Source organism: Ictalurus punctatus, chromosome 24, assembly GCF_001660625.3.
Source record: "Ictalurus punctatus breed USDA103 chromosome 24, Coco_2.0, whole genome shotgun sequence".
Taxonomy (NCBI): domain Eukaryota; kingdom Metazoa; phylum Chordata; class Actinopteri; order Siluriformes; family Ictaluridae; genus Ictalurus; species Ictalurus punctatus.
In genome coordinates, this window is record NC_030439.2 from 21,206,475 (window position 1) to 21,234,212 (window position 27,738).

A 27,738-nucleotide genomic window follows, 5' to 3' on the forward strand; every position below is an offset into this window, starting at 1 on the left:
TGACACCAAATACAGAATACAGGGTTTAGTAACACCGGTGTACATTATCAAACAAGTTATTAAATCTTCCCAAAATGTAAATATCAAATATAACATTAGTTTAGCAGCTCATGTTGCAGCATTCTGCATAATGCACTGTCTAATGTTTGTGTACAGTGTACATAGAACATACTGTATATCCAGTTTCACATCAGATTTACGAATCCTTTGAGATCCATCAGTGTCTTATAAAGTTCTTATAAAGTTCTTTCAGATTCTCTGCTGCTAACATTAACAGTGTAACAGTTATACTAACATTAACAGTGTAACAGTTATATTCAGCATTACTTACTCAGCTTTTCTGGATGCTGCAACCACAGGCAGGAGCTTCAGAAGAACCTCCTCTGATGTACAGTGTTTGTTGGTATATTTATTAAGGACAAACATATCCTGTTCCTGCATTGATGTCAGTAACACAAACACCACAGCTGACCACTGAGAAGGAGAAAGTTCGTATTGTTGTAAATCTCCAGATTGCAGGTAGTGTTGGATTTCCTCAACTAGAGAATGATCATCCAGTTCATACAGACAGTGGAACAGATTGATGGATTTCTCTGGTGAGGGATTCTCTCTGATCTTCTCCTTGATGTAATGAACTGTTTCCTGTGTGCTGTGAGAGCTACTTCCTGTCTGTGTCACTATGGTTTGTAAGAGGATCTGATTGGACTCCAGTGAGAGACCCAGAAGAAAGCGAAGGAAAAGATCCAGATGTCCATTTTCACTCTGTAAAGCCTGATCTACAGCACTCTTGTGGACATCTAACACTGTAATTTCTTGAAGCAGCATCCACAGTTTAGACAACAGACTGTCTTGAAGAACATTTTTCTTTTCGTTCATAAAGACCAGGTGGACATATAGAGCTGCAAGGTGTTCCTGAATGCTCAGATGAACAAAGCAGTACACTTTACTCTGGTGAAGCCCAAACTCCTCTCTGAAGATCTGTGTACACACACCTGAATACACTGATGCTTCTGTCACATCAATGCCACACTCCATCAGGTCTTCCTCATAGAAGATCAGGTTGCCTTTCATCAGCTGCTGAAAAGCCAGTTTACCCAGTTTCAGAACCATTTCTGTATCTGTCTCTCTGCTCTTTGTGTACTTTTTCTTTATGACGTTTGTCTGAATGATGAGGAAGTGTGTGTACATTTGAGTCAGAGTCTTGGGGATCTCTCCACTCTCTGCTTCACTCAACATTCTCTCTAGAACAGTGGCTGAAATCCAGCAGAAGACTGGGATGTGGCACATGATGGAGAGGCTTCTTAATGACTTCAGGTGTGTGATGATTCTGTTGCTCAGGCTCTGATCACTGATCCTCTTCCTGAAATATTCCTCCTTCTGTGGGTCATTGAACCCTCGTACCTCTGTGAGTCGATGGACCCACTCAGAGGGGATTTGATCAGCTGCTGCTGGTCGGGAGGTGATCCAGATGAGAGCAGAGGGAAGCAGATTCCCTTTGATCAGGTTTATCAGCAGCACATGCACTGATGCTGATTCAGTTACATCACACAACCTCACTGTGTTCTGGAAATCCAGAGGGAAACGACACTCATCCAAACCATCAAAAATGAACAGAACTTTGTCCAAGCTGGAGATGTTTGTTTCTTTTATCTCCATAAAAAAGAAATGAAGAAGCTCCATCAGACTCAGGTTTCGATCCTTCATTAAATTGAGCTCTCTGAAAGGAAGTGGAAATATGAGATGAACATCCTGATTTGTTTTCCCTTCAGCCCAGTCTAGAATGAATTTCTGCACAGAGACTGTTTTTCCAATGCCAGCGACTCCCTTTGTCAGAACGCTCCTGATGGGTTTGTCTTCTTCAGATAAGGGCTTAAAGATGTCATTGCATTTGATTGGTGTTTCCTCTGTTGCTGCTCTCCTGGATGCTGCCTCGATCTGTCTCACCTCATGTTCATTATTGACTTTTCCACTGTCTCCTTCTGTGATGTAGAGCTCTGTGTAGATCTCATGCAGAAGTGTTGGGTTTCCCTGGTTTATCACCTCATTTACATGCTGAAACTTCTTTAGCAGATTTAATTTGTATTTCTCATGATGATGAGGCTCAGTGGTTCCAGACTTACACCTGTAAAACAGTAATAGACATGTGGTGAGAAATCAAGCACAAACTCTGTAATTTCTCCTGAATGTACTGTATATGTACTTGATAAACTAATCAGTCTGTAGAAATTCTCAGCAGGAAGTAATTAGAGAGATGTTTATAATAACAGCATAATAATAATAATAATAATAATAATAATAATAATAATAATAATAATAATAAAAAATATAGCTGCAAGCAGCAGTAATGGGGCCAAGCACTACACAGGCAAAGTAAGGAGATAAGCGAGCATGATTTTAGCATGGTTAGGATGTTATGACAAATGTTAAAAGCTTCAGAAGTTAAAAGCAAAAATGAGCTTTTTCAAATCTCGTGAACACTAGGTGGCACTGTTCAGAAACTGTGCAGTTACCCTCATGTTATGATGCCCATGACATGTGCTAAGTTTGCTTTAAATATGCTAAAGCATTACTTAGAAATCACGTCCATTTTGGTATGCTTGCTTTCAAATTCATTTATGCATAATTCAAGAACAGTTTGACCAATCTGATATGGGTTAGGAGGAGTTCGAAAAAGTCTTTTTTTTAAACTGAATTCAAAATGGCGGACAGCGAGTTCGGCCGACCATGGCCTAATTGATATCATCGTTCTCAGCCTAAGCCAAAGTATCTAGGAAGACCAGTAAAATGACAACGGGCAAAAGTAATCAAAAGCAAATTAACATCTAAAAAAAATTAGCATTATAATTTGTGACCACAAGGTGGCACTGTTTAAGAACAATGCAGGTGCCTCCATAAAAACAGTCATGATGCCAATTACAGGTACTAAGTTTGGTAAATGGGATGAATTGTTCAAAAAAGTAGGTTTTTCAGAAAATTTACATCATAGGGTACAATCAAATTGAGCCAAGGAATCAGAGGAAAACCAAATTTTGTTTCTTTGCCTTACGTTTCAAAAGTTATTAGCATAAACGTAAGTCAGATTTTGAGCAGTTGGTGGCACTAGAGAGTTTTAAATAGAGACTCCAATCTTGCTATGGTTAAAGCTGGGACTGTCCTCTATCTGTGTGCCAAATTTCATAACATTTCTGCAAGCTGATCTATGGGCTGCCATAGACTCACGAGCAGAAGAAGAAGAAGAAGAAGAAGCAGAAGAAGAAGACGAAGAAGAAGAAAACTAATGAATACAATAGGTGCCTAGCACCGGCGGTTCTTGGCCCCTAGTAATAATAAGAACACTAACAAAAACAATAGCTGCCTACACACCAACGGTGATTAGCCCCTAATATATGCCACTGTCATGGTCACGCTGCTGAGTTTGATCTTACCCTGTATCTGTGATTATGATTTTCTGTTCTGTTTTGCCTCTTGCTTGCTGCAGGATACTATGAAAACAAAATATTTTATATATCACCCAGATGTACACATTTATTACACTACTATGCACATTACTTAAAATTATGGTTTGAAGTTTTTGAAATTTACATTTGCCTTCTAATGCATTTAGATCAGATACTGCTGGAACAGAGGCAATATTTGCCAGTATTTTAATTATAAATGAATAGTTTTTATTCTTGGAGTGGAAAAGAGCTACACAAAAAGTCATTTTTAGATTATGGTGGATTCTTACTGTGTTTCTAGTTCTAGTTCTTTTCAGTTTCTAGCCAGTGTGCAGGATACGGTTTCCTTAAGTGTTTTAATAGCACAGTAATAGCAGCCAAAATATGTCTTTTAATAATAAAATTCCATATTTTTCACCCAATATGTATTTAGTTACAAGGTAGAATTTGTTAAAATGAAAATGGTAAACAAACAGCTATGACCTATTTGGATTACATGCAAATGTTTGTTACCTGTGTCTGGGTGAGGATTCTCCATTCTCCTTAAAATTTATTAGACAGTGCATAGAATTATCACTCTTCATGGACACACAGCTGGGTATCTGTGAGTCTGATGTCTTTATCTTGTTTTCACTGGACACACATGCACACACACGCACACAAACACACATATAATACTGAAGCTGTATTGCAGTCAAAATCATGACGAACATGAGGTCATGGTACATATGAGGTCAAATAAATCAGTCATAGTAAACTATTTTTTACAAATATAGGCACATACAAAAAGCCTTAATAATAACAAGAAGAGGAAGAAGAAGAATCATTTGGCTTATGGAAGAAGTCATATATCACAGCACTGTATTACTGTATTAACTGTAAGGATTAAGGAGTTGTTACCTGTATCCAAGGCATTAAGATCTGTATATATTGTATATATTGTGTGTGTATATATATATGTATGTATGTATGTGTATATATATATATATATATATATATATATATATATATATATATATATATATTGTATATATCATATATGTATCTGTACACACACACACACACACACCAGTAACATTTATTCAGTATGCATTAGTATTTTACTAAACTTTAACTAAATTTATTTTGTTTTCCCCTCACTTAATATAAGCTTGAAGGGTGCTGTTTTGAATGGTAAAGAATTATAGTATGCAGTTTTACAGTACTGTAATAGCTTTTCAAAGTTTGTACTGTTACACTAATTACTATTTTTTCCTACATATTGTATGAAGCTTACAGGTTTGAGGTGGTCTATGATGTGTATATAAAATTTAGGAAACAGATAAATTATGAATATTCATTGCCATTTAGAAGTAGCTGTAAGCTTTATTAAAACTGCACCATTATCTCCACATTTATATATATATATATATATATATATATATATATATATATATATATATATATATATATATATAATTTAATAGTCAAATGAAATTGGTAGTCTTACTAAGTAAAGACTTTGATGATGCAGGTTAATTATTACCTATCAGTATTACATAGAAAAAGAATTAACTATGAGGAGACGTTACCTGTGTGTAGATGAGAGGTCTTCATTTTTTAATCCTGGTGGAGGATCTGTACACACATCACTGTTCATGGAGACACTGCTGGGTCCTGCACAGTCTGATGTCTTTTCCTGGGTTTCACTATTCAACAACATACTCTTTTTACTATTAATCATTTATTTTCTGCCTTTCCATTCTCATTAACATGCACAGATAGTCAGTAGATTAGTGTAGTAATAGTCTTTTAAAAAAGATTTTTTGGGGAAAATTGAGAAAATTCTTGAGATTCTTGAGAAAATTATCCACTTAAGATTTTATTTTCTTTCACCTTGCTTCCTCATGGACACACACATCACTGTTCATTAAAACACAACTTGGTACTAGAACGTTCTCATTAAATGTTCATGTTTAAGATACAGTAGCAGAAGCTTTACCTCATTTTTAATTGTTGAGATCCATCAGGTTGGAGAGGATTAGAGTGATCCATCTTTCACTCTTAGTAAAGAAACGTTATTGGTCATGGACAGACAGCTGTGTATGACCCGGCCTGATCTCTTCTGCTGCAACGGGTTACAGTCTATACAGAAACACACGTTAACATAAATAAATGAAAGAAAGAAGAAATAAACAAAAAACAAAACAAACAAATAAATAAATAAAAATAACTTCAACAGCTTCAACAGCAAATATGTATTTGATAGAAAGAAATTTCATACTTTTTGGTAATACATTTATAATACAAAACATTGATAGTATTTACAGAATTAATCACTAAATCAATCAATTAATTGATTAATGTACACAGCGAGACAAGTTGGCTTCCAAATTAGACTATTGGGTGGATAATGCATTTAGTGCTGCATTGGTATAACAGTCATTTAACCTGTTGATTGGGGAAAAAACAACACTTTCAGTTATCTTGTGATTAAATCTCAGAATACATAGATATTGTACACCTCCAGTTATTCACAGTTTGTGAAACAAGATGCTCATGTCATTTTTCTGATATTAGCAAACCTGTATTCTACCCATCCCACAGGATTCCCACATTCAGTCCTGAAAGTAATTCCTGGACAATCATAAAGGAAATGCCCAGAAGAATGATCTTTTGCTTCAGAATTTTACTTCACATTTTCCTGTAAAATTGCTTTAAATATCCCAGCGGTCAATGACTACTGAAAATATCTGTGGATAGTTTTACATGATTCTCAGAAATACAATACACTGAGGCAAATACACAAGACAATAATCAAAATATCATTTAAAATATTTGTTGAATTGTTCAAATGCTAATGTATAATAATAAAATAAACATGTAGGAATGTGATGAAGTGATCACACAGTGTATATTAAAATTAATATGTATGGGTGTTTCTGCAACTACGCTCACTTTATATTCTCCCAAATTTAAAAAAATCAACTCCTATGAATTTTAACCATCAGACTCTGTCTGTAATATACATATAAAAAGGTTCACAAAACTGCATGTAGTCATTAAGATTTTCATTTGGAACATGTTTGTTTTTTATGATTTTTTAAATCTAATTTCAATTAATCTGGTTCTTACAAAATGTCCTTACCACAACATTACAATAATGTTCATTTTATACATTTTTCTTTTTTAATTTCTGTAAAATGTAGATTTTTTTTAAGCCTTCTGCATCTTTGTAAATGCTGATATTAAAAAATAGCCTTGAATTTTCTCTATCGTGACATAAGCTGTTTACCATTACACCTACAGCTGCTGAGGTAAAGATGCTGCGGAAATGACTTTTTTTTAAATAATATTGCAGATAATTGATGGCTAGCAAGGTCTGCTACATTAGTTTTAACTCTTAGGATCTAATATACATAAATTCAACAGTAATATAAATTTATTTTTAAAATGTAGTTCTAAATGCACAAGTACTAAGCTATATGGTAAGGACTTACAATTAATACTTCGGAAGAAAAGATTATCTTTACCTTATTTTTCTGGATCTTGTGAGAGACCTAGAGTGGAGGACCAACCCGTGAGCCATGTGCTCAAGTGCTAACTTCTGTTTCCATAAAAACTAGATTTGTTTGGTTCTGAAAACTTTTACTATGACATTTGTTCAGTGTTGCGATATAAGGACTCAAAAGTGTGGGACAGGCATATTTAGATTAAAAAATCCTATAAATGATCAGTAAACAACAACAAAAAAAACCTTTAAGAAGGTGTAATATAATGTCACGTCATAATTGAATTAGCTCATTTTACGTATCTCAACATCAAGACCAAAGTTGTGGGGCATGGACAAAAATGTTTGGACCTATACATCCTTCATAATTGTTTATTAAATCACATTAATCAGTAATAATTTTTTATGTCAAGGTGTGTTTATATTTATCAAGCATCATATGGCAAATTTTAACATAAATCTAAAATTTCACTGCTGGGACTTAAAAATGCCTGTAGTTGCAGAAATACCATATAAATATCAGTAAATATATTCATACTCCTCCATCAGTGACTAACACAGAAACCTAAAAGAATTAATAAACAGTTAATAAACAGACACGTGACATTTTAGACCGTCACAGTGTGAAAGTACAGTAAAATATAACTTTTTTATTGGTGGCAAATAAATAAATAAACGAATATACAGTAGAAATAGAAGATCTTTTTGGAACTCATTCACCCTCTTGCATGGATTAAATCCCTCTTGTGATATTTGGGAAAGTCATTTGGAGACTCAACCCGCTGAAGTGGCTCTGCCCTGACCTACACATCTCTCTCAGAGTTTTCTCCACATGTGTGCTACAAAATTTAGCTTCTACCTGCAGTTAGTTTTCATCTTATCTTGCCATATACAACCTCTCAGTTAAATACCTGATTAAATGTACGGAGACATTCTGAAGAAAAATAAACCTCTGGGGTTAAACCATTGTTCATGTCTCTGCAGAGTGTTTCCTTGGCCTGGCTCACATAAAATATATTTCTCAAATGTATTACTCAACATAAATCTAAACACAAGACCTCAAACATATAAAGCGTTATATAAAACGTTAACTTACCTCAGGAGTTGTTGACTCTCGATGTGCAGTCCGAGGTAAATTTCAGTCTCTGAGGTAAATTTCAGTCTCTGAGGTAAATTACAGTCTCTGAGATAATTACAGTCTCTGAGGTAAATTTCAGTCACTGAGGTAAATTTCAGTCTCTGAGGTAAATTACAGTCTCTGAGGTAAATTACAGTCTCTGAGATAAATTTCAATCTCTGAGGTAAATTTCAGTCTCTGAGATAAATTCCAGTCTCTGAGGTAAATTCCAGTCTCTGAGATAAATTACAGTCTCTGAGGTAAATTTCAGTCTCTGAGGTAAATTTCAGTGTCTGAGGTAAATTTCAGTTTCTGAGATAAATTTCAGTCTCTGAGGTAAATTTCAGTTTCTGAGGTAAATTACAGTCTCTGAGGTAAATTTCAGTCTCTGAGATAAATTACAGTCTCTGAGGTAAATTTCAGTCTCTGAGGTAAATTACAGTCTCTGAGATAAATTTCAGTCTCTGAGGTAAATTACAGTCTCTGAGATAAATTACAGTCTCTGAGATAAATTTCAGTCTCTGAGATAAATTTCAGTCTCTGAGGTAAATTACAGTTGGTCTGTTTCCGTTACTGCAGTAGAGTGCTTGCGCAGATTTTGGAGTTTAACCGACAGGAGAATCAGTGAGCGCGTGACGCACAAGCTTAACGCAGAAGTGGTGTGTGTGTGTGTGTGTGTGTGTGCGCGCGTGTGTATGTATGTATGTATGTGTGTATGTATGTGTGTACGTATGTATATATATCTCAAAGTACTAATATGTAGAGATGCACATATGTATCGATAAAGGCTATTTTTCCCGGTCTTGGCTATAGGCCGATAATTTAAAAACATCCGATGATCAGGGCCGATTATATACTGTCAATCAAAAGAGGGCGGGGAGAGCACATGTAATTCGTGCTGTCTGTAAAGATGTCGTCTTGTGTGGAATGAAGACTAAATTGAGTTTGTAATCTCTAAAATCTGCACTGATAACATTTTAGGTGAAACAGGAAACATTTTTAATTCAGCTCTGCTCGCGCTGAATTAAAGGGCCAGTACAACGTAGATTTAAATGAGTGACAAAAAAAAAGGTATATATTGCACAGAAAAATATTTGTAGAGTAGTATATTTCATATGCAGTTAATGTTAATATGAGTTAATATAATAATAAAAAAGTTTATTTTAGGCCTGTATACACAGTAAAATACTTAGTGTTGAATTAACACCCAGAGTGTTCATTTGAGTCCAATGGATTTATATAAACACTGTAGAGTGTAAACTCAACACTCTGGGTGTTAAATCAACACTGGAGATTTTGCTGTATATGACCAGTTTGATGTCAGTGATGAAGTAGAAATGCTTTTGTTTGTGGTGAGTGAATGTGAGACTAACAGGAGGTATTTTAAAATTTAGTCAATTAATTATGTTAATATGAATTAATAACATTCAATAAGTTAAGAAATTTTACTTTAATCTTCAGAAATTAGTTAATGTGTTAATGTTAATGTGAGTAATGTATGTTCTGTTTATGAGACCAGTTACTGTGAAAAAACTTGTTGAAATGGAGAGAATAAAGTTTTATTTGCATTTCTTTAAGAATTGTGGAATTGATTATAAGAATTTATAAGAAGTCATAAAAAGCAGAAATATCAGTATCGGTTATCGTATCGGCTGAGAAATTTAGTATCAGTGCATCTCTACTAATGTGTTATGTTATCGATTTATGTTTCTCTTGAGGTGTTATAATTGGTGCCATGATACTGTCAGAGTTAACAGACTGTATAAAACCATAGAGACAGTTTTACAGGGATCAGGAAGAAGAATAGTCTTTAATTCCTGTTTTAATTCATATCTGAAATCTTTCTAAGAATTTGATCACTACATCTCATTTTTACTCAAATACTATTTAAGGACACATAGCCCTATATGACCTGTTATACTAATCAGTGAATGTCGCCATCTACTGATGACATGTTGGGATTTGAGTGGTGTCTAAGAAGGACTGGAAACGTCCAATATAAACATTTTGGTGCTTGATTACTTAAAAATAGCAATTAGTAGTAGCATTAATTATTAATGACTAAACTCACAGGTTCCCACCCCTGGTCCTGGAGAACCCCCTGTCCTGCACATTTTAGTGTTTTCCTGCTCTAACACACAATTCTGTTAATTAGCTGATTAGTTGAAGTAGAAACACTAAAATGTGCAGGACAGGGGGTTCTCCAGGACCAGGGGGAGGAACCTGTGAATTAAACCATAGTTATGCTTGTATTCAAACCTCTACATTTTTGTGGTTCTGATTTTATCTGCATGCAGAGGTTGCCAAATCTTTATATTATGTCACACCTAAAAACAAGATTGTTGCTGAAATGTTTCCACCGAATACAAGCTAATGCAATTGATTTGGAAAACTACACAGTAGTGTGTTTAAATCAAACATTAAATCAAACACTGAGGGACGTTTTATTTTAGACCAGGATTGCCAGGTTTTAGCAAAATGTGCAGCCCAACTAGGACATCTCAAAAACCACACAAACATACCTGAAACCACCCCAAAAGCGCAGGATTTGAAAAATACAGATATTTGTTTACATTTTTCTCAATTTCAGGGAAACTAGTTCTCCGTTCTGCCCATGTATTCATGATTTCTTCACTCCATGATCTCTTTTCCCTTTTCCAATCTTTTCAAAACAGAAATGATACTGTACATCATAAACAGATTGACTGAACTTACGGTCTATTTATACTATAGTACCCCCAAAACACTCCAAGCCCCAAAAACAATGGACCTGCTTTTTCACACAAAATGATTAACATTTGTCGTAAAAACGCGACTCTGGCAACCCAGATTAAACACATTCCAGAAAAGTCCACTGAAATGTCGCACTACAGTAAAACACTTTAAAATGTGTGCCAGTCGTCAGTTTTCTCTCAGTGATAAAGGTTCTGTTATGTCTGATGTATTTTGTAGATCTAGTTTGTGGAAATCAGAGAGAGAAACGGGAATAATCAGTGAATATCCAGAATAAAACACACTTTACCACAGAATACTAAAGACACTCAGTTCACACGGTGCAGTTTTCCTACTGTTGTTTTTACACATGGTGTCTAAAATATATCATACATTTCCATACCTGAAATTAAAATAGAGAAATCTTTTACCTTTAGTCAACAATCCTTGTTACGTTGTTATTTCACTGTTTCTAGATCCGCCTGTTTGTCCAAACTGGAGAAATTCTTTCACTTTGATAGAAGTAGAACAGGTTTAGTCAGTCTCACATGAACTTTACTGACACAAGCAGTGTTTTAACCTCTGCATTCATTTCCGTGTTACACGTTACTAAATACAAACACAAATTACACTGATGATTAATAGATGCTAAATTATTATCTGTCTTTTAACAGGTGCACAGTGGACCTGCAGGCTGGTAAATATTCTCATCTGTAATTAATCTCCCAGAATCAGTTCTACTGCAATAAACACACATTAAACACACTAATCTACAGTTCAAGTTTATTCACGTTACAAAACACTGCACACAAATCTCAGTGTGTGAGTACAATAATCATGATAGGAACATTTGCTAGTACATGGATCACCTGGTAAAACCAGATCCCTCAAAATCTTCTGCTCAGTTATCCAGTATAGATCTCATCATTGTTCAGAAACTCGATCTCCAGTACAGGACCACAGACACCACTGTTTATACGATCATGTACATTCTTCTCTAAATGAAATAACATTAATAATGTTTATCGTGATCAAGTATAACATCAGAGGCAGGGGTGGATCATTTTTGGGAAAATGGGCACAATTTATTACCTACTTCAATGATGTACGCACCCTGGTGGTGGATTGAGGAGAGGTAGACTGTAATTCCTGATCATCTTACCCCCCCCCCCCCCCCCTTTGTTGTTGTTGTTGTGTTTGTTTGTTTTTTCTCTGGTTGTTTGTTTATTGTTTTTTGTTTCCCCCTTTCTTTTGGTTTTGGCTGTGGTAGTTTGTTGGGGTTGTTGGGTGGGGTGTTATATAAAATGTCAATTTTCAATAAAAATTCTATGATCAAAAAAAAAAAAGTTTATCGTGATGAGGTCAGGGCTCTTTCACTTGGTAGTTCTGGGGTTTGAACTCAAGACCTTCTGATCTGTACCCCTTGAAAGTATTACATAAAAATTCCACACACACGTGTAGAAATGCAAGGAATTCTTTACATGTTTCTTTTTAACTTTTATTGTTTGCAAGCAGGGAAAAATAAAACTATAAATGGGCATGAAATAAATATAAATAAGATTGTATAAACACATTTCTGTAACCTAAACAGAAACTAAAACATCAGGATAGAATAACATACAGGAACTAACATCGGTCCATTTATAAAGAAAAGAATTATACGATACAATTATACAGGATCTTTTCCCTCATATCTATATTTATTTAACTAAAGGTTTTTTTCTGTGTGTTTATCACCTCAGCAGAAATCTTTTCTTCTACTCCTCCACCTCCAACTCAGTTACTGTTCTTTCAGTTACTCTCTTCTTTCTTCTCCTCTGTTTGGTCCCACTCTCCCCACTGCAGAACAGGATTATATTATGGAAGCTTATGGAACTGTGGATCTACATCTGATCACTTTATGAACTAGTGGACTTCTCCATTAGCTTTTTCATCGCTGAGTACGAACGTCAAAGTGCGATACTGTTCTTTATTGAGGATAAGAATCACTCACATTCTGATCATTCTCTCTATTGAGGGTCACTACTCACTGTACTGATATTGTATATATTTAAAGGATAAGACTAAGACGTAATATTGTATTCTGTTGAGAGAGAGGATGACTGAAACTCACTACATGGGTTAGCGTAAAGCAACATTCAGTAAACTCTGGTGAAGGTAGACTGTGACCTTGGACCAGGAGATGGCCTTAGTGAGGGTCAAAGGGCATTTAATGGAAATGACACCTCTTGACCCGCATTGAAGCATGCTTGACAAGGACTGTTACACACACACACACACACACACACACACACACTTCTCTTGTTAGTCCCGACACACACAGACACACACACACACACACACAGACACACACACACACACACACAGACACACACACACACACACACACACACACACACACACACACACATCTCTTGTTAGTCCTGTAGTTATAGTCATAGTGTTAGAAATGAATGAATGAGATTTACACCACTGGGCTTTTTATTTTTTTAAATTTTTGGATCATAAATGTGAAGATAAATCAAGACAATTTAAATGTAAATAAAGTCAAACAAAATGTAATAACATGATATTCATAAACGGTGATCGCCACAGTTGGCTGATCTTATGTCTTTTCCACAAATTGTTGAATACACACGATTACATTAAAATACAGCCTTACGAACAAATTTCGTAGGCGGGGTTTGTAAATGTTATATAATGTTTTGTGATATTGTGTTAATTGTTTTGTTAATTTTCCCTTTCTTGTTTCAGAAAACTCAGATACACAATTGTTGTCTGGTTGTGTGTGTGTGTGTGTAACAGTACTTGGTGATGTAGTGATGTGCTGTTGTAAAATTCATCTCTGTTGTCTGCAGACTGCGTTATACAATACTTTTACTGTTCTGTATAAAACTAACAGTATTTTGGATTTCCTTTTCCTCTTGATGAAAATCACTTTATAAAAAAGCTCAGTTTAGACATACACACTCTAGCTTGGTGTCAGTTTTTCCTCCATGTTTCATGTTTGCGTCACATCCAGCGATATGATCCTATTATTGTGTAGTGGATTTATTCACAGGTAATTACACTCTCTTTGTAGTAACTTTTTAATAATCTACATGATATATTAATATTAATGAATACTTCTTTATGATATATATGACTCTTAGGTTAGGATTTTTTCTTTCAATAAAATATTATATTCCTTTATGTATAGTCTTATACATACAGTATACGTCCCACTTCTATTGACTAAAACTTACCAGTAAAATGCAAAATGATTCTGAATATTAGGAGAACTCATCTGGAACCTTAACAAGAACTTGAGTCCTGCTATGAGGTCTGGATCCTGTAGAGTGTCACTGTCTAAGTGTTCATTAATAATAATAATAATGATAATAATGATGATAATAATAATAATAATAATAATAATAATAATAATAATAAATTCATTCTCAGTAAGTGTTTAGTCCTGATATCAGTGATTCAGTTAAACACGATCTCTGTTAAACACAGATCCACGTCTCTGCATCTCTAATGTTTAAAAAATCATATCCAGGAAACGCCTCGGTGAATGGAGTGAATTTCATAAAAAATGTCTTCACTGGAGTCTGCATCTGATGAAATTCTTTACACACTAAAAATAAAAGAAAGTAAGGTTTATATTTAAGCCGACAGGTTGAGCATGAACGTTAAACATCAGTGTAATGTTGAATACAAATTTCAGTCGAATAGTAAAAATACCCAATGACTCAGAAATGAATCTGAACCTGTTTACAGTCAATAGCTCTCTATGGGAATAGGAGCAGATTACTTCTAGACTTTTCTTCTAAAAACATACTGAACAATGCAAATACAGTACTGTGCAAACGTCTAACCCCAGGCACATGCAAAGAAATGCTGAAGAGCAAAGATGCCTTCATAAATAATGAATATAAATGTTTCTAAATTAAATACTATAAAGAATAGTAAACAGTAATAAATGAAACTAAGTCAATATTTGTTGTGACGACCCTTTGCTTTAAAAAAAAAAACAAAACAAGTATTCTTGGGTACAATGAGTGCAGTTTTATGAGGAAATGGGCTGTAAATGTTATAGAGTGTCTTGCAGAACCAGCCACGGTTCTTCTGGAGACTTTGACTGTTGAACACACTTCTTATTTTTGCAGCAAAATCCAGCAGCCATCATTATATTTTTGTCTAAAAAGTGTCTCTTACTCAATACGCTGCTTTCTGTACTGACATACAAACATTTTTCTTTTTACATTTAATTTTGCACTGGAAATCTAAAATGTTTTTGTACTGACTCGATAATGTAGAAGTCGTAAAATAAAAATCTATAACCAAGTTTGTACTAAAACAATAGTGTGCCTAAGACTTTTGCACAGTACTGTATGTCTAAATGTTTCTGTTTTTCACATTTATCTGAACGGTTTATAACGAACCTCAAGTCCTGGAGATGGTAACGTTTATCATCTTTCTGAGTGAAGAGCAGCTTCTTTCCCGAGTCTCCTACATTATTGCAGGACAGATCCAGTTCTCTCAGGTGTGAGGGGTTTGATCTCAGAGCTGAAGTCAGAGCAGCACAGCCTTCATCTGAGATATCACAACTGCACAACCTGCAGAGAGACAATGACACACTCTTCACTCTCTCAGTTCAGGACACACAGATCAGTTCAGCAGGAACTTTTTCATCAAAGAATCACTGCCAGTCACATATGTGAAAGTGAAGCAGAGCCTCAGCATTTATATCAGTCATCATAAACGCTCTTTCAGTTCCAGTTCCAAGACAAGCAAAGATCAGGAACATCAAATAGACGTAGAAAACACAACTAATATCGTGAGTAGATAATTACGAATCACATAACGCAGTGAAATGAAATGATTTTCTTCCTCAGGATATTTGATGCTGAACCTAAAACCTTTGCTTCAGTCTCACTATTAGAGAATGTGTCTTACTGAGGAGCAGGTCATGTGACTCTCAGAGAGATGATCTTACCTCAGTATCTTCAGTTTACAGTGAGGATTCATCAGTACTGCAGAGAGATGCTTCACTCCTGAGTCTCCTACATTATTCCCAGACAGATCCAGTTCTCTCAGGTGTGAGGGGTTTGATCTCAGAGCTGAAGTCAGAGTAGCACAGCCTTCATCTGAGATATCACAACCACGCAACCTGAAGAGAGACAATGACCCACTCTTCACTCTCTCAGTTCAGCACACACAGATCAGTTCAGCAGGAACTTTTTCATCAATGTGTCACTGCAATCTTTATTCACTCTGAAATACAGAATCTTACTTAATTTTATTAGAGTAATACCTTTAAAAAGTATCATTCATTCAATCAATCTTTAGTAATTGCTTTAAACTGGTCAAGTTCAGGGTTTCTCTGTGTGTGACTTTAGACCATTTAGACCACTATTTTTTTTTCAATCAAATCCCCCCCCCCCCCCCCCCCCCCACAACACACACACACACACACACACACACACACACACACACACACACACACACATACCTGTTAAAATTGTAGATTTTTGTTGTGTTAAATCACAACCCAAGATAAATCAAGTCATCATTTTTCCATCTTTAATGTGCTACAGCAACGAACAAAACTCAAATGTAAAAAAATATGAACAAATAGAAACACTTTAGGAAAAAAAGAAAACAAAAAAAAAAAAACCTTAAAATAACCTGGTTATATAGGTGTGCACAACCTTCTATAAATATTGTTAGGAAGAGTGTTTTGTACATAGGCAGGAGGGTCTGGCATGTACCTGAGTCCATGTATATTAACATGTGATACTCTGAGTCTGGTTAGTGGTATTAGACCACTCAGATGTTCCCACAAACATTTGGGAGATGAACTGTTCCAATGCCACCTTCTCAACAACCTTCTCCAAATGCACATGGTTTAGTAACAAATAATCCCGGGTATAGGTGAAGATCCAATGCCCTTCCTTCAATAGCATAGACCAGCTCTACCAGTGACTTTCCTTCAGTGTCGGCTCAACCCACTCAAGCACAGCTTTCCTCACTGCTCCATAATCCCTCTGGCTCTTGGTTAGGAGACTATGGGGTGCCAGTTGGACTTCTCCTGTCAGAAGGACTTAAATACACAGACCCCACTCTGCCATTCCCATGCCAAGGTGGTACCCTTGACCATCTTGGCATCACCCTGGGGTGTCATTCTGGATCAGTCTGTAGATTCCTCATTCACAAATCTAAAAGGAATTTCTAATGCTGTTGCTCCTGCATCCAAGGTAGATATTGTATAATCTGGGTGTCCGTATCATGCTACATTTGTTCTCTGATCTGTTCTCTCAGGCTCTGGACCAGTGCAACAAATGAGAATCTCAGGCTAAGCTTATTTTAAGCTTTCATGTGAGCTTTTATTTTAGCTCATAGTACATTATTAAAAGGGAAAACATAAAACAATTCATGTATTTTCCGTTCATGATGTGATATTTGAGCACATAGTCTTAGCTCAATACCACAGAGAGGAACAGCTTGTAAATTTTCAGTATACCTTTCTTCACAGGGAGTCCCAGAGAGCTGGAACAAGGTACCAGCAGGTCTATTGGGATTGCAGAGAACTGGGACACTTCCAAGCTCTCCCTCAATCCAGAGCCAACATACCAAGTGGCAGTTAGTTCTCAAGGTGTTATACAGTACATCAGGTCTTTTTTAATTCAGGCAGCCTGCAGCCCTTCAATCATCAAAGGCTGAATCAAAATGAGGCTTTGGAAAGGTGTTGGCAGGGGAGGGCTCCTCCATTCTTGGCCAGGATTCCCCTCTGGGATTTCCCCTTGGAACAGTCGCATTAAGAGACCCCAAGGCACGCCTTCAACCGAGTGAGAGTAATCGATGGTCAGTGAATCCAGCCCACTGTTGCACTATCCCATCCCTATTTTGCAATAATTAAGGATAGCGTATACCGAGTGATACAGGACACAAACACCAAATTGTTGGTCCCAAAGAGCCAACAGGAAATGTTACTCCAGGTAGCTCACCATAATCTGATGGCATGGAAAAAAACATTTCCACCACTGCCCCCCTTCTGTTAATCGAGGTCCCCTTCGAAAGAATTGGCATGGACCTTGTCAGATGATACCCAGAAGCAGTGCCTCTCCGCAACATGTCAGCATGCAGTGTTGTGGAAGCACTCTTCCGTGTTATCTCATGAGTCAGGATACTGAAAAACTGATCAGTACATGTCTTTCATGTCACAGACACTACGTGAGATTTATGATTTATTGGGGATTAAATCAGTTCACACCCGTGTTTATCATCCAAGTAGGGATGGACTGGTCGAACAGGTTAATCAAATTCTTAAAAATAGAATTTGTAAGTTTGTTCATGAGGATGCTCAGAATTGGGATAAGTTGCTCGAGCCCCTATTATTTTCGGTATGAGAGTTTCGGCAAGCCTCCATGGGGTTTTTCCTGTTTAAATTACTGTACGGGTGCAAGCCTCATGGTGTCTTGGACTTCATTCAGGAAAATTTGGAGGAGGGACCCTCTAACAGCAAAAGTGAAATATAATATGTTTTTGATTTGAGAGAAAAACTCCAGACCTTGAGTCATATAACAGAGGATAATTTGTGTCTGGCCCAGTGGCCCTTTGAGGTCATGTTGGTGAGTAGGGAATGTCAACTGTGATATAAGGCAAATGGATAGAGGTGGGGCATGGCAGATATAACACCTAAATATCCTTAAATGATGGACAGAAGTGGCCCCCATTGCTTTGGTGATGGTTGTTCTGGTCAGGGAGGAGCTAGGGCCAGAGGTAAATCTAAAAACAGTGGCTCAATCTAGCCCAGTCCCACCTGGAAACAACCTCTCAGAGTCACAAATCAGAGACTTTGTCAAGTGGAGTTTTCCGATGTGTTCTAGCCTCTACCCAGTCACACTAATCTCATAGAACACCACACAGAGACATCCCCAGGGGTGGTAGTACGCAGACACACCTACCATTTGGCCGAGCACAAAAAACATACAAACATGTAGTTCGGGATGAGCTCAAGGCCATGCTAGATATGGGGGTAATTGAGGAGTCCCCAGGGACTGGTCTAGTCCAGTAGTTTTTGTTCCCAATGCAGACGGTTCAGTCAGGGTTTGTGTGGATTCCAGAGAAGTCAATGCAGTGTCTAAATTTGATGCGTACTCAATGCCTCACATTGATGAATTGCTCGATTGCCTCCTTTTTCCTCATTTCTTTCATGATCAGGGAGTGTGTTACAACCATATATACCATCTCAAGATGAGTTGAGACAGGAGTGTCCAAAAACAACTGATTCCAGTTGGAATCCTTCGATCCTAGTTGGACACCATCTCCATCCTAGAGGGCACAGGTTGGCAAGTTGCAGTTCAAATTTTTGGTCGTGTTTACCCCCGGATGCAAAAACCTTATAGAACACCTCATAGAGACTCCTCCCAGCCTGATTGTACACAGCCAAGCATATTGTTAACCTGAACACAAAAAAGTGGTTCAGGAACAATTAGGCAAATGCTGGAGGTGGGAGAATTACAGGAGTTCCAAATTGTCCATTTTGTATGGACTTCTGCAAGGTAAACAGTTTCAAAATTTTCCGCCTACCCAATGCCTTGCATTGATGATCTCCCAGATCAACTAGGTATGGCTTGTATTTAGTCAACTTGGATCTGACCAACGGCTATTAGCAGATTCCCTTGTCTCTAACGTAAAATGGATTTCTCCAACCCATTCATTTTACACCAAGTTGTCACTCTTCCATTCAAGCCCTAACCCTAATCCTCAGGGCACTGGCCACATTTCAAAGAAGAAGAAGAAGAAGCCTTTATTTGTCACATATACATTACAGCACAGTGAAATTCTTTTCTTCGCATATACCAGCTTATCAAGAAGTTGGGGTCACAGCACAGGGTCAGCCATCATACAGCGCCTCTGGAGCAGAGGGTTAAGGGCCTCTTGGGGCTCAAGGGCCCAACAGTGGCAGCTTGGCGATGCTGGCAGCTTGAACCCCTGACTTTCTGATCAGTAATTCAGAGCCTTTACCGTTCAGCCACAACTGCAGAGACTGATGGCTCAGATGTTACAGCCCCACAGCGCAAATGCCTCTGCATATAAAAATCTATAATAATGATTTGCAGCTGCATATGCAGCATGTGAAGTTGGACCTAAAGTTTTGGAGAGAGCCCAGCCTCACAGAGAACCCAGCGAAGTGTGAGATTGGATTGATGGAGTTAAGGTATGTAGGCTTCCACTTACGCTATGAGTAGGCGTGTTCTCAAATTAATAATACTGATGTGATTGTCACCTTCCTGAGACATAAGACCAAAAAGGAGGTAAGACACATCATGGGGCTGGCAAGGATATTATTGCTGGTTTGTGCCTAGCTATTCAGAGCTCACCATCCCACAGACTGATCTCACTTAACAGGGGCACCAGATCTGGTCAAGTGGTCGAGGCTTTTGTGATTGTTAAATCAACTCTCTGTTTGGGCTGTCTGCTTCTCTTTCTTTTGTGTTGTAGACTGACACATTGGACAGAGGGGTGGGGGCTGTTCTGTCCCAGGTGGTAGAGGCAGAGGATTATCTGGTGCTGTACATCAACTGAAAGCTCTCAGTGCTCTCAGTCCATGTACAGCACTGTGGAGATAATGGGTAACATGGATCACTTCTTGTTATCTGCCAATATACCCATTCAATTTCACTTTGGTCCACCGGCCAGCAGCACAGATGATAGTGTCTGACTTTCTCTCCTGGAATCAGCAGTCAGGGTACTGTGGGCATGGGGTAGTTGAAGTCTACAGTAGGATTGTGGGGGAATGAGCAAACTATCTTGGCATGCTTGCTAGCTACTCTCTTCCAGTTCAGCAAACACTGGTGTGCAAACACTTCAGCTGCTGCTCATCTGTTTTTTGGTTATTTAGTTATCTAGTTGGTTGTATCATTATTTTATATTATTATTGTTAGAATTTATTTTTTTAACTTACACAGTGCCATTATTCAGTTTGGATCTTACTCTGATATACTATGTGGATGCTTTTAATTTTTCAAATTAAGATTACACTTTGATTTACCCAGACCCTGCAGCCCTAAACCACAGAGTAACAAAAGGATTTAAGGGTTTTCAGAACTTGGTAACTGGTCCAAAGCACTGGTCCAAGCTTTTTTTTTTCACCCTATATGCTATGCTTACTACTTAACAGCCTACCCTGAGCCTGTGCTGGCTTTTTCCACTTCCTTGCCGTGTTGCAGTGTCATTGTTTTGTCTTAGATAAGTGGTTCAAGCAAGTTCAAGACAACAACTTTTGGATTGCCGTATGTTCCTGTGCCATTATGGCCATTGTGGCTCTTGCTACAAACACAGCACCCTCACATTGGAATCTGGAAACGTTCCTTATATTTGCAGATTGGATCATTGTCATTTGCATACACAATTGCCAAAAGCAGAACCTGTTTGGTTGCATCAATACAGTATATCCTATACCCATCTCACTCTGAAAATGCCAAGTTTGCCTTTTTAAACATACATTTACTGACTAATTACCTGCTGTTTATCTCTGTCATAATCTTGGACCAGAATATTGATTTTATATATCTGACTGAAACTTGTCAAAATCCTAACAACTTTACTGCATTAAAACAAGCCACACCCCACAATATTGGTATCTGTATAAACCACACAATACTAGTCATGGTGGTGGGTTTGCTGTGTTGTTACACTCTTGTTATAAGGTAAAATCTGAATACCAATTATCCATGTAAAATCTTTTGAGTATCTTGCTTTGAATGTCACTGGGCCTGAACTCTTGTTACTTATTTTAGTTTACCACGGAGCAAAAAGATCAACTGGTTTTATTAATGAGCTGTCTGAGCTCCTTACCTCACTTAGTTCTACATACCCTGCATTGTTCTGTCAGTAGATTTTAATATTCACTTTGATACAGAGGTATTATAGTCTGGGTTTAGCCCAAACCACAGTACTGAAACTGCCCTCATCAAGGTCACAAATGACCTGCTGGTTGCACGAGAATGGGGGTTGCTTTTGATACAGATACTGTGTGTCATAACATGCTTCTGCACAGATTTGAAAAAATGGTTGGGCTTACTGTCCTCTCCTGGTTTAAATAATCTCTCTGACAGACAACAATATGTTTTTATTGACGTCTCGCTTGTCTTGCCTCTCCCATGGTATTCCTCAAGAATCAGTTCTTGGCCTGCAGTTATTCATCAAATATATGCTCCCTCTTTGAAATATCATCAGGCAGCATACAGCGATATGCTGATAATACTCAGTCTTACATACACACCAACCCCTCACACCACTGCTTCCTCCAGCACGAGTGGATCATCTGACAGACTTAAAGACTTGGATGAATTCTAATTTTCTGAGGATTAACAGTAACAAATCTGAAATCATACTAATTACATCCCAATCCACATTAAAGAAAATGAAGCACTACTCATTACCTATCCCAGGTTTTATTACATCCACCTCAGATCATTTTTGAAGCCTTGGTTTAACATTGAACTCCACACTCTTGTAACAGTCATACATTAAATACATTACATTAATACAACTTTCATCTTTCACCTTAGGAACATTGCCAGGATTCACCACCCTCTCTTTCCCTCTCTTCAGCAGAGACACTCATCCACACTTTTTTTTTATTTTCAGTATTACTACAGCTATCTTTAAATTTAAGAACATTGCTAGGTTTCATCCCTCTCTTTCCCTCTTTTCAGCTGAGATATTCATTCATGCTTTTATCATTTCTAGACTTGACTACTGCAATGCTGTACTTTACAGACTCCCAGTGCTTAATAAATTACTGTATGTGCAAAATTCAGTTGCTAGGGTTATTGCCCACACAAGACCATTTCAACACATCACACCCATACTCCAAAAATTACACTCCAAAAGTTACACATCCCTGTTCCTTTAATGTACAATACAAGATACTTCTTCTGTTCTTTAGGTTTCTGCATGTTCTTGGCCCTGAAATCATATCTAACCTCCTTCTCAGATACACACCTAAACACACAGTTAGATCCTATGACACGCATCTCTTGCCTCCACACCACAGGAAACAGGGCTCATCTTTTCCGTCTTGCATTTGCTCACACCCAGTGACTCTTGCACTGAAACGTATTGTGCCCTTTATTGTTTATTCTGATAATTTTTTTGTCACCGGTTCCATGGTTTATATATACATATGCATTTCCCCTTTAATAAATTTAAATATGTGAATGGAGAGCAGCATCTCAGAGAACAGGTGGGTAATTTCATGAATGAGCATACACCTGTATGTGATTAACAATGTTCCTGTTATACTGTTTAACTTTTGCAGTAGAGGAGAGTTTTTGCAGAGCTGAAAGAGTCGGTGGTACAGAGTGGAGCAACCTGATTTGGCAGCGTTTGTGTATGAGCTTGTGTCTGTGCATGAGAACGTGGCAGTTTTGTTTCTTTTTAAATATTGACATTTCAAAACTCTACATTTTGAACTATTTGAATGTGACTTAAGAGAAGATCTTACCTCAGTGTCTCCAGTTTACAGTGAGGATTCTCCAATACAGCAGAGAGACGCTTCACTCCTGAGTCTCTGAGTTTATTCTTAGACAGATCCAGTTCTCTCAGGTGTGAGGGGTTTGATCTCAGAGCTGAAGTCAGAGCAGCACAGCCTTCATCTGAGATATCACAATAACACAACCTGCAGAGAGACAATGACACACTCTTCACTCTCTCAGTTCAGGGCACACAGATCAGTTCAGCAGGAACTTTTTCATCAAAGAGTCACTGCAGTCTTTAATCACTATGAAATACAGAATCTTACTCATGAATAATATTAGAGCAATAACTAAAAAAGCAGAATGTGAATAGTTTAATTAAGAGTGAGTTTGGGGTTGTGAACAAAGGTATTGTCAAGAATTATTTTAAGACACTGGAAGTTTTCCAAAATGCCTGATATCTCTGGGGCATGTGATTGAGTCTCATGGCTTCTCATATCATTGCTATGCTGATGACACCCAGCTCTATTTGTCCTTCCAGCCTGACAATCCATCTGTCTCTGCACAAATCTCTTCTTGCCTGTCTGACATCTCGGACTGGATGAGGGAACACCACCTTAAGCTCAACTTGGCAAAAACTGAGCTTCTCGTCATCCCAGCCTGCCCTTCAATCAACCACAACCTCACTGTACAGCTCGGCTCAACCACACTCAAGCCAACCAGGACGGCCAGGAACCTTGGGGTGACTCTTGATGACCGCTTGACCTTTACAGACCACATCTCAACAACTGCACGGTCCTGTAGGTTCATTCTGTATAACATCATAACATATAACACACTGGAAATGCAATTGCAAATGGACTTTGTGTTTCCATTTGAATTTTGGCAGACACTGTATGTTCATGTAAATGAAAATGGAAATGGTAATACACGATTTGTATTTTCATTTGAATTATGGCATAATTTATGCATCCACAAATAGGAAATGCAATTTTTGTCATATCACAGCAAACCAGCAACTAAATTTCACAGGATGCACCACCAACTACAAACATGGCTGAAGAGGACTACACTTCCCACACACACATGTTCACCTCCTCCAGAATTCTAATCACACACACCTGCATCCAATTTCACAATCACAGTATATAAGAGACTGTTCTAACAGTTTGCGAAGTATTACGTGTGTTATCCGTATACCGAGCCGTTGATCATCGTGTTTTCTGTCCTAGTTTTGCCCTCGTTTTCGATTCTTGTTTTGCCTCATTTATGCCCGTTTGCTGATCGCCTGACCTATTGCCTGTTTATGACCACGTCTATGTTTCACGATTTGGATTTATCTACCTGTCTCTCACATAATAAAGCTCTTATCTGCATTTCCTCAACTCCATTATGTAACACTTGCAAATACAGTTTACAAGTGCCTTTGAATATTGTCCACAAAATACTTCCATAGCTTTGTATATGCTCTATTATAACACCCATTACATATTTTCGACTGAAACTATCAGTGTTTTAGGTTTTGCGTTTTTATTCTGCTCTTGTTGCCACATTCATTTAAAGTTATTTGTTTTTCTGCATTCAATCTGTTGTTTCCACTCACCTTCTTTGTTATCAAAGTTTGTAAAGCCTGTATGTTATGAGTGAAATCTGTCAATCTGTGCTTGTTCAGTGAAGCAACATTTACAGCATTTACAACCTAAAAATAGATCTGATTTTATGCTGAACCTAAAACCTCTGCTTCAGTCTCACTATTAGAGAATGTGTCTTACTGAGGAGCAGGTCATGTGAGTCTCAGAGAGATGATCTTACCTCAGTGTCTCCAGTTTACAGTGAGGATTCTCCAGTACAGCAGAGAGATGCTTCACTCCTGAGTCTCTGAGATTATTCTCAGACAGATCCAGTTCTCTCAGGTGTGAGGGGTTTGATCTCAGAGCTGAAGTCAGAGCAGCACAGCCTTCATCTGAGATATCACAATCACACAACCTGCAGAGAGCAGAAGAAGCCTTTGTCACATATACATTACAGTGCAATGAAATTCTTTTCTTCACATATTCCTGCATGTTAGGAAGTCACCATTACCCTGAAAGTCAAATGACACACTCTTTACACTCTCAAATACAGCATCTTACTTAATTACCATTTTTAAAAAGTAAGAAGTACTTAATTACTTAGTTAATTACTGTATATTAGAGCAAAAATTAAAAAAATATATCATTCATTCAGTCCTCTTTTTTGTTTTAATGAAATCAAACAAACAAAACAAAACCCTGTTAAACTTGTAGTTTTTTCTTATGTTAAAACAAAATAAGTGCTTGTTATAAGGGCTGTGGTCTCAAGGTCTTAGGTGACTCGAGGGGCGGTAACCCTCGAACATCGTGGTGGATGGACACCGGTGGTCAGGGAAGCCATGCCGCAGTGCCATCTGCTGGCCGTGGCGTAACAGAACCCCCCTCCAAAGGGTGCTCCTCCCGGAGCACCAAGAACCCCCCTCCAACGGGGGTCCCGGGCCCCTGTGCAAGCTGTCTCTCGCTGCCACGGAAAGCAAGGCAGCCTCCGTCGGGCAGCAGAGGGACGGAGCAGCACCCCCACCGAGGGTTGAAAGTCGGAGCACCGCCCCCGGCGGCGCTGGAAGTGGAACGCCCCCGACGGCACTGCAATTCTGGGCGCCGCCTCCGGCGGCTCTGGAACGCTGGGCGTCTGCTGCTTCCGCATTTTGGGCGCAGTATTCTGTTACGAAACGAGTCACGTGACCAGTCAGAAGCTGTGCCGCAGTACCATCTGCTGGCCGTGGCGTAACAATGTTTAGTCTACGCCAATTTGGGAACGTTTTAAAGATGTAACAAAAGCACTGGTGAACACGTCTATCATCACCAACTTCTGCTGAACATTGGAGAACAAAACTCAGGAGGAATAAATGATGGACTGCAGGAAGAGGTAAACGACCTCGGGCTGCTATGCAAACCAGTATTGACTGATGGCAATACTGAAGCTACAGTTTGTTGCTGATGGAGTCTATGACTGTGAGATGCTGGCGATATTACCTGCCCAGAGAGTTTGTTCATTGTTGCGGTGTCCCTATTATTTTTATTTTTTATAGTTGTCATATACAGTACACTACTTGGACTGTACAAATGATTGAGAATTAAAGTACCACAAACTGATGGGTCAGTGGAGCATTATAATGAAACATGCACAAGGATAGCCAAAATTGGGATAAGTGATGGGGAGCATTATTATTTGCAGTCTGGGAGATGCCAAGGCCTCCACATGGTTTTCCCCGTTTGAAAGATTATACAGGCAGGAGCCCATGCTGTGTTGGACATTATTAATGAAAACGGGGAGATAACAACACCGATGAATTTGCTTCAAGCTGAGGACAGGCAAGAGTGACTCTATATAAGTCCTTATATTGCTCCCCACCTATAGCTCAAATTGACTCACAAAGCGAGTGGGAAAAGTTGACTATGAGGTTTTGAGCACAGACAGGGAATGCATGGCAGATACACCATATATACCATATCAAGATGAGTTGAGACTGGAGTGTCCAACAACAGCTCATTCCACTTTGATCCTATTTGGAGACCATCTCCATCCCAGAGGGCGCAGGGTGGCAAGTTGCAATTAGAATCTTTGGATGTGTTTACCCCCTGGATGCAAAAACCTCATACAACCCTTCATAGAGACTCCTCCCAGCCTGGTTGTACATAGCCAAGTGTATCACCCAAACACTAAAAAATAGTGAAATTAGGCAAAATGTTGGAGGTGGGAGAATTACAGGAGTCCCAAATTGTCCATTTTGTATGGATTTCTGCAAGGTGAACACACTTTCAAAATTTACTGCCATCCACTGCCTTGTATTGACGAGCTCCTGGCTTGGCTAGGAGTGGCTTGTCTTTATTCAACCCTGGATCTGACCAAGGGCTATCAGCAGATTCCATTGTCTCTAAAGTAAAATGGATTTCTCCAACCCATTCAGTTTACATCAATTTGTCCCTCTTCCATTCAAGCTTCTCAGGGCACCGGCCGTGTTTAAAGATTGAAAGCTCAGGTGTTACAGCCCCACAGGGCATATGCCACTGCATATTTGGATGGTATAATGATCTACAGTAATGAATTTCAGCCACATATGCAGCATGTGAGGTTGGACCTAAAGTCTTTGGACCTAAAGACTGGCCAGCCCCTCAGAGAACCCAGCAACATGTATGATTGGATTGATGGAGGTAAGGTCGGCTTTCATTTGGGCCATGAGTAGGTGTGTCCTCAAATAAATAATACAGGTGCGATTGTTGCTATCCTGAGACTAATGACAAAAAAGAAGGTAAGACAGTTCCTGGGGCTGGAGGGATATCACTGCAGGTTTGTATCTAGCTATTTGGACCTCACCATCCCACTGAATGATCTCAGCTAAAAGCGGCACTAGATTTGTCCAGTGGTCGTGGCCTTTTGAGTGTAAAATCAGCTCTCTGTTGGAGCTGTCTGCTTCGCTAGCCTAAAATTTGTCTTCCT

At 38.2% G+C, this 27,738-nt stretch overlaps 1 protein-coding gene across 7 annotated transcripts in view; it reads right to left on the bottom strand.

Moving 5' to 3' along the window:
- LOC108257310 (NACHT, LRR and PYD domains-containing protein 12) overlaps positions 1-27,738 on the bottom strand; it is a 95,228-nt gene that overhangs the window by 23,172 nt on the left and 44,318 nt on the right. For 5 of the 7 annotated variants that reach the window (XM_053675272.1, XM_053675273.1, XM_053675274.1 and 2 more), the window contains one exon: positions 23,259-23,432. In XM_053675272.1, the coding sequence (XP_053531247.1) occupies positions 23,259-23,432 (174 nt within the window). Of the gene's footprint in view, positions 1-331; positions 2,123-3,425; positions 3,483-3,950; positions 4,071-5,008; positions 5,126-5,418; positions 5,562-11,187; positions 11,295-11,595; positions 14,376-15,183; positions 15,358-15,737; positions 15,912-23,258; positions 23,433-25,041; positions 25,216-27,738 lie in introns of those variants that run through there. The other 2 variants (XM_053675275.1, XM_053675276.1) reach the window with 2 other exon arrangements.